This window comes from Elephantulus edwardii, unplaced genomic scaffold, assembly GCF_000299155.1.
Source record: "Elephantulus edwardii isolate Elephantulus edwardi_28Jun2011 unplaced genomic scaffold, EleEdw1.0 scaffold00431, whole genome shotgun sequence".
NCBI classification, from domain to species: domain Eukaryota; kingdom Metazoa; phylum Chordata; class Mammalia; order Macroscelidea; family Macroscelididae; genus Elephantulus; species Elephantulus edwardii.
In genome coordinates, this window is record NW_006400181.1 from 673,446 (window position 1) to 682,089 (window position 8,644).

The 8,644-nt window shown below is 37.6% G+C and overlaps 1 protein-coding gene across 1 annotated transcript; it reads right to left on the reverse strand.

Annotated features, from left to right (window-relative positions):
• Nucleotides 1–5,000: 5,000 nt before the first annotated feature.
• On the reverse strand, nucleotides 5,001–7,250 carry LOC102857665 (olfactory receptor 4A15-like; the record flags this gene model as incomplete). The annotated part of the gene is made up of 2 exons (XM_006902580.1): nucleotides 6,346–7,250; nucleotides 5,001–5,028 (listed from the first exon to the last, which is right to left on the reverse strand). Coding segments are annotated over exons 1-2 (933 nt in total), but the record flags the coding sequence as incomplete, so codon positions are not given.
• Between the last annotated feature and the right edge of the window lie 1,394 nt (nucleotides 7,251–8,644).

Genomic DNA, 8,644 nt, shown 5'->3' on the forward strand with positions numbered 1-8,644 from the left:
GACGGCACAGAACAACAACAACAACAATGTTTATTGCAGCCTTATCAATAATAGTGAAGTGATGGACACAAATTAAGCCTTATTAATGGACAACTGAATAGAGCAACTAAGGGACATTAACAAAGTGGAGTATTATGCAATGTTGAAAAACAATGTAGAATTCATGAAACATTGCATAATACAGGTGAATAAAGAAGACATAATGCATAATGAAATAAATCAGTCTCAAAATTGCAAATATTCTGTAACACTAATATTATAAAATAACAAAATAAAGGTGTACCCCAAATATAAAATTCCATCATAGTTAACCAAGAGGCAACGGAAAGTAGAAAAGTAATAAATTAATAATAACCAATTAGTAAGATTAGAAAGAGAAAGACAATATGGATAATCAGATGCTGAACATTGTAATTAATGTTATGGAATAAAATTTAAAGAAATGACTGAGAAATCAATATGCTTTGTAAACATTTACTCGTAAAACAATATAAAAAGATTTATCTCTTGGTTCAAGAAGATAGATCTGAATTACTTTATTCTCCGTTGGACCAAAATATAACTTGACTAAATCAATGAATTACTCATTTGCATTTTGTTTCATAACATTAATTACAGTGCTCAGTGTCTGATTATTCATGTTGTCCTCCATATGCACAGGAGCCAATGGTAATTAAGGAAGAAATAGAAGCTGCATTTAAGGCACTGGCAAAAAATAAGGCTCCAGGAATTGATGGGATACCAATTGTCTTGCTTCTATTAACAGATACAGCCCTGGATGTGCTCCCCAATCTACACCAGGAAATTTGGAAGACAGCAGTCTGTCCAACGGATTTGAAGAGGTCCATATTTGTTCCCATTCCCAAGAAAGGTGATCCAACTAAATGTGGAAACTATCAAACAATCTTATTAATATCACAAGTGAGAAAAATACTGCTGAAGATTATTAAAAAATGGCTAGAACAATACATAAATAGGGAACTTCTCGAAGTTCAAACAGGATTTAGAATAGGCTTTGGCACCAGGGATATCACTGCTAATGACAGGTGTACCCTGGCTGAAAGTGGAGAATATCAAAGGAATGTCTATTTGTGCTTCATTGACTATGCAAAGACATTTGACTGTGTGGATCATAACAAGTTGTGATTGACATTGAAAGGAGAGGGAATGCCAGAGTGCTTAATTATGCTCATGTGGAACATATACCTGGACCAGGAGGCTGTTGTGAAAACAGATCAAAGGAACACTGAATGCTTTAATATTGAGAAGGGAGTGCATCAAGGTTATATTTTTTCTCCATACCTTTTCAATCTGTAGGCTGAGCTAATTATCAAAAAAGTTAAATTCTATGAAGAGAAGTGTAGCATTAGGATTGGAAAGAGACTTATCAATAATGTGTGTTATACAAATGATACAAACTTGCTTGCTGAAAGTGAGGAGGACTTGAAGCCTCTGTTGCAGAAGGTCAAAGAATGCAGGTATAGATTATATTTCAATGCCAAGAAAGCAAAGATTCTTACCAATGGACCAAAAGGTAGTGTCATGATGGATGGAGAGGAGATTAAAACTGTTGACAGCTTCACTTTGCTTGGATCTACAATTAACATCCTGGGTACAAGCAGTCATTAAATAAGAAGATGTGTTGTGCTTAGAAAGTCTGCAGTCAGGGACTTCTCCACTTCTCCAAATTATTGAGTAATGATGTCAGTTTTAGAAATAAGATGTCTCTGATTCAGGCCAAATTCTTTCCAACCACTTGCTATGCATCTGAGAGCTAGACAACGAGTAGGGATGACAGAAGAAGAATTGACACCTTTGAGGTGTGGTGCTGGAGAAGAGCACTGAACATCCTTAGATGATCAAGAGAACAAACATATATGTCTTGGGGAAGGTGCAGCTGGAGTGTTCTTTAGAGGCAAGACTGATTAGCCTTTGCCTCACATACTGGGGAAATGTTGCTAGAAGGGGCTATGCCTTGGAGAAGAACATGATGCTGGGAAGGGTGGAGGGTCAGTGAAGGAGAGGAAGACCCTCAGCCTGGTGAATTGACACTGTAACTGCTGCGATGGGTTCTTGTGTGTCAAGAAGTGTAAGGATGGTTCAACATTGAACAGGGTTCAGATCTTTTCTTCATAGGGTCATTGTGAATCATACTCAGCTCAATGGCATCTAACAACAACAACAGTAAAATTTCAACAACGTCACACAATGTTGAGTCAACTAAAAATTTACTTCTTTGGGTTTCTGCTTTAAATATAATAGATGCATTTTAGCAACTAATGTTAAATACTGTCCTAATTAAATTTGAAATACAGTGATATATTGAATTACTTATATATATTCTCATTGTTGTTGTTAGATGTCATCTAGACAACTATGACTCACAGTGTGACCCTTATGGAAAACAGATCTGAACCTTTACCGTATCTTGAGCCATTCTCATGAATGTAAAATTCAATGTAAAATTTTAATAACTTAAGGCTAAAATACTCTACTACTAGTTGTGAAAATGTTCTGCCCAAGCCAATTATGATAGTCACTGTGTCATTCTTTTCCACTACTGTTGGGTCATTCATGCTCACTTCATCAAACCTAACCTTGGTATTTATTTAAAATTCAGTTGATGTAGGCTCAAGGTAATATATTGGTTCTTCTAGACTTTGTTCATTGTCTTCAACTTCAGTTTGAACTTACAAATGATCAGTCAATGATCTATTCCACAATCAGGTACTGTCCTGATTTTGATTGCTGCTATTGGGCTTCTTCAATGATTTTCCACACAGATATTTTTGTTGTCATTGTGTCCCGTCCAGGTGAGTATGACTTATGGCAAAACTATGAACAAGAGATCGGAACCCTGCCCTATCTTGTGTCATCTTCTGTTTCTGACTCAATCAAGCACATTGTAGCAGTCACTGTGCCAAATCATCTGGTTGAGGGTCTTTTTCTCTTTCACCAGCCCTCTAACTTTCCAAATGTGATGTCCCTCTTCAAAGAGCAGCCTCTCCTTGAAACATGCTCGAAGTATGTGAGATAAACCTTTGTCAGCCTTGCCCCCAAGAAGCACTCTGGTCACACCTTCTCCAAGACATATCTGTTCGTCATTTTGAAGTCCATGGGATATTCAGTGTTCTTCTCCAACACCACAGTTCAATGGCATCACTTCTTCTTCTTTCATCCTTATTAATTGTCCAGATCTCAAGAGTATAGCAAGTGATAAGAGCAAAGAGTTTTACTGTAGCAGTACAAAGAGTTAAATGCTCAACTACTAACAAAAAAGTTTGGCAATTCAATGCCATTTAGTGGTACATCATAAAGACACCCTGGAGATCTATATTTGGGAATCCAGAGCAAGAAAAACCCAAACAAGTACTATTCTACTCTATAATATAAGGGGCCATTTTAAGTCAAAACTGACCTACCTGAAACTGAATGTTGACTACTAGAACTTCAAAGTGTCCTTCTTTTTGAATCTCAAACTTACTAAGCAAGATAAATAAAACTTCTTATTTAATGTACCTTACTGATGTGAAAACTAGGCCAGGTGCTAATGGGGAACAGAACATCAGCTACTCATATGTAAGTTCAAACCGAAGTTAAAGAAAATGACACCAAATCTACAAGAACCAAAGTTTTATCTTGAGGTTATCCCTCCTGACTTTAAAGACCATCACAGGAACAAGCTTGAGGCTTTGAATACTAATGAGCAAAGATCATATGAGCTGTGGAAGGACATCAAGAATATCATCTATGAATAATGCAAAAGGTCATTACAAAGATGGAGGAAGAAGACCAAGATTAATGTCTTAAGAGACTCTTAATATTGTACAAGAGCAAAGTGAAGACATCAAGATGTTAAAGAGTTGAACAGAATATTTCAAAGGGCAGTATGGGAAGACAAAAAGTATTATAATGAAATGTGCAAAGAACTGGAGTTGGAAAATCAAAAGAAACTAATATGTTTAGCATTTCTTAAGATGAAGGAACTGAAGAACATATTTAAGCCTTGAGTTGTAATACTTAATGATGCTGTGGGGAGAATATTACATTATCGAAGATGCATCAAAAGTTGGTGGGGAATGTACACAGAGCCACAATACTAAAAATAATCAGCTAACACAGAAAAATCTCTTGAAACAATCTTAATCAATCTTGATCAAGAGGTGATGAAGAAGGAAGTTTAAGCTACTCTGAAGGAACTGGCAAAAAAACAAGGCCCCTGGAATTGATGGCATATCAATTGACATATTTCAACAAACAAATGCTGCTCTGGCTGTGCTCATTAAGTTGTGCCAAAAAATCTGGAGAACAACCAACTTGCCAAATGACTGGAGGAGATTCATATTTATTCCCATTTAAAAAAATGTGATCATATAGTGTGGTAATTATAAGATAATGTCTTTAATATCACATGTAAGCAAGATCCTGCTAAAAAAATTATCCCCAAAATGAAGGGAACAGTACACCAAGAGAGAACTGTGAGATGTGCAGGGTGGGTTTAGAAGAGGTTGTGGTATTAGGGACATTATAGCCAATGTTAGATAGATTTTATTTGAAAGGACAGAATTCCAGAGAAATGTCTGTATTTCATTGACTACGAAAAGACATTTGACGGTGTGGATCACAACAATTGTGGCTTTGAGAATAATGGGAATCCCAGAACATTTGATTTTGTTTATGTGAAACCTATACTTGGACTAGGAGACAGTCATCCGAACAAAACAAGGGAACACTGCATGGTCAAAACTCAGGAAAGGTGTATATCAGGAATTCATCCTGTCTCCATACCTTTTCAATCTATATACAGATCATCTGGGATATTGAGCTTTATGAGGAGCAATGTGGCATCAGGATTGGAAAAGATTCATCAACAGCCTGCATTATGCAGATGACACAACCTTGTTTGCTGAAACTAAGGAAGACATGAGACATTAGCTATAGAAAGTCGAGGATTGCAACTTTCAATATGGATTGAAGCTCAACATCAAGAAAACAAAAATTCTCTCCACTGAGCCAATTGACAGCATTATGACAGATGGAAAAGACTGCTAACACCTCTAGCTTTCTTGGCTTCACAGTCAACACTTTTGGTAAGTGCAGCTAGGAAATCAAAAGACAAATTGCTTTTGGAAAATCTGTTGTCAGGGACCTCTCTAGACAACTGAAGAACAATGATATCAGTCTAGAGACTAAGGTAGGCCTGATTAGGCCATGGTCTTTTCAATAACTTGTTATACAGTAGAGCACTGGACAATACCGAAGAATAACAGAAGAAGAATAGGTGCCTTTGAGTTGTAGTGCTGGAGGAGAGTATTGAGTATACCATGGACTGCCAAGAAAACAAACAGGTCTGTCCTAGAAAGAGTGAAATCAGGCTGCTTTTTGGAGGCAAAGATTTAGACATACTTTGGCCATGTTGCCAGGAGGGACCAGTCCTTGGAGAAGGTCATCATGCTTGGAGGGGTAGAGGGACAGCACAAGAGCAGAAGACCCTGTATGAGATGCATTGACTTGATGACTGAGGTAATGTGTACAGACTGAGGTAATGTGGGCAGAAGTGTCGGAGACAATGAAATTTGCTCACGATAGAGCAGAGTTCATAACAGTTGTATATAGGGTCACTGTGAGTCTCAAGAAACTCAATAGCACATAAGAAAAATGATCTAAAAATAAGACTATACTGTTAAAATGTTGATATGGAGAGAATGGAATTCTTTTTATGTTATATTTTAATATTCTGAAATCTAGAATGAGAACAATTAAGTAAAAAAATAGTAATTTTATTTAAGAATGAGTTATGAGAAAATTTTCCATCAATTAAATTTTTGGTATTAATTGTATCAAGACTCATCACATAAAACACATAAATCTGTAATACCAACTGGGCCATTTTACAGTCAATAAATATACAAAACCAGGCCTTTCTATAAACTTTTACTAATATCATTACTTAAAAAAAGGGGGGGGGGAGTCCATGTTTTAAGTTAAAGTAAGGGCACTCTGGTGTCATAGTGTTGGAGAATGAGTCCTAATTCTGGGGTTGCACATCTCTAACACCTCTAATCTACCTGTGGCAACATGAGAGAACAATGGGTAGTCCCCTACCATTGAGATGTCAGCCCCAGAACTCTAAAGAGAGTCATTATGTGTGGAAATCAATACAAAGACAATGAGTTCCTTTAGTAAATCAGTGGAAACATACCCAGCCAGAAATGTTTATCATCTTTTACTACCTATTTAATGTGACAAGAAATTACCATTGTAACACAATTATTCAGGGCTTTTTAAAAGGAGCAATTCTTTTCAAATAAGTGATGCATTTTCCTCCCAGTTCATTTTCTTTTGCTGCTCCAAACTCTTTTCATGGCATTTTTCATTTCTGCATTTCTCAGAGTGTAGATTAGTGGGTTCAACATAGGGGTGATTACCGTGTAAAACACAGTCAATGACTTATCAATGGGCAATGTGGAAGGAGGTCTCACATACATAAAAATGCAAGGGACAAAAAAAAGGACCACCACAGTGATATGAGAACTGCAAGTGGATAAAGCTTTGCGCCTCCCTTCTTGACTAAGGTTTTTGAGGGAATGTAGAATGACTCCGTAAGAAATAAGTAACAGCATAAAGATGATGACACATATAGCTCCATCATTGGCAACCACGGTAAGACCAATAGCATAGGTGTCAGTACAGGCGAGTTTTAATAAGGGGTACATGTCACAGATGAAGTGGTCAATGACATTGGGACCACAGAAGGGAAGATTGTAAACACAGAGAAGCTGAACTACTGCATGCAGAAACCCACCAACCCAGGCTAACAACAGTAGTAGGACACACACTCTTTGGTTCATGACGGTCATATAATGAAGAGGTTTGCAGATAGCCACATAGCGGTCATAGGCCATGACCACTAGAAGTAAAATCTCAGCACCACCAAATAAATGTCCTATGAAGAGCTGAGTCATGCAAGCTTTGAAAGAAATGGTTTTCTTTTCATAGAGTAAGTCTATAAACATATTTGGAGTTACTGTAGTAGAATACACAGCATCCATAAATGATAGGTAGCCAAGAAAGAAGTACATAGGGGCATCGAGTGCTGGACTGACCACCACAGTCACCACAATGAGGAGGTTGCCGACCATTGTCACCATGTAGATCAGTAAGAACAAAACAAATAATACTCTCTGACCCTGGATACTCTGCGTGAGCCCCAAGAGGATAAACTCAGTCACATTATTCCTTGCTTCCATTTGTTCATCAGTGTGTCTTTAAAATTCAGAATTCAGGACAAATTTACCTGTGAATATAATGAGGACAAATTAATTTCTGAAACATTAAAATTGCCTGTTTGTTCAAGTTTGTCTAAGATGGTAAAAAATACAAGACTAAGTAAAGCATAGTGCCTAACTTAGTGCCCACAGAGACTAATGGATAAATAATTATTATATTAATTTAATGAAGTTCTGACACTTTCTATGTAGAAAAAAATAAAGTCATCCTAATAGATAATAGCACAAACAAAAATAAAGTAAAAATAGGAATTTAAAGTCAAATTATTAAACGTAAAATTACTGAAATTAAGGTGTAAATTACTTAATGTTTACTTTCACGTGAGTAAAAGAAATTATTTTGTATATTCCATTACATTGCTGTTTGTCGTTATGTTCTGTTGAGTCACTTGTGCCTTCATAGTGACCCTATGTACAACAGCTCTGAACCATGTTCTATCCTGAGTCAACCTTATTGTCTCTGACACATCTATCCCCATTACCTCAGTCACAGAGTCAATCTATCTCACCTAGGGTCTTCAACTATTATGCTGTCTCTCCACCCTCCCAAGATGATGTCCCTCCCCAAGGACTAGTCCTTCCTTGCAACATGACAAAAGTATGTCAGATGAAGCTTCAGAATCCTTGCCTCCAAGGAGCAGCCTGGTTTCACCCTCTCTAGGACGAACCTGCTTGTTCTCCTGGCAGTCTATGCTAAATTCAACACTCTTCTCCAGCACCACAGCTCAAAGGCATCAATTCTCTTTCTATCATCCCTACTTATTGTCCAGCCTTCTGATGCATAGTAAGCAATTATGAAGACTTTGGCCTGGATCAGGTGCACCTTAGTCTCTATACTGATGTTGTTGCTTTTCAGTACACTGGAGAGGTCCCTGACAGCAGACTCCCACAATGCAATACTTCTTTTGATTTTCTGGCTGCTGGTACAAAGAGTGTTAATTGTGGAGCTAAGAAAAATAAAGCTTGTAACAATCTCAATCTCTTCACCATTTATCACAATGCTGCCATTTGGCCCAGTGGTGAGAGTCTTTGTTTTCTTGATGCTGAGCTTCAATCCATATTGAAAGCTGCAGTCTTAGAGAGGGTAAAACCAGGCTGCTCCTTGGAGGCAAAGATTCTGAGGCTTCTTCTGACATACTTTGGCCATGTTGCAAGGAGAGACCAGTCCTTGGAGAAAGACATCATTCTTGGAAGTGTGGAGGGACAGCACAAAAGAGGAAGACCCTCAATGAGATGGATTCATTCAGTGACTGGGGTAATGAGGATATGTGTGCCAGAGACAACATAGGTCGACACATCGTTGGTCTTGAGTACTTTAGAGAGGTCCCTAACAGCAGACTTTCCCATCGCAATAC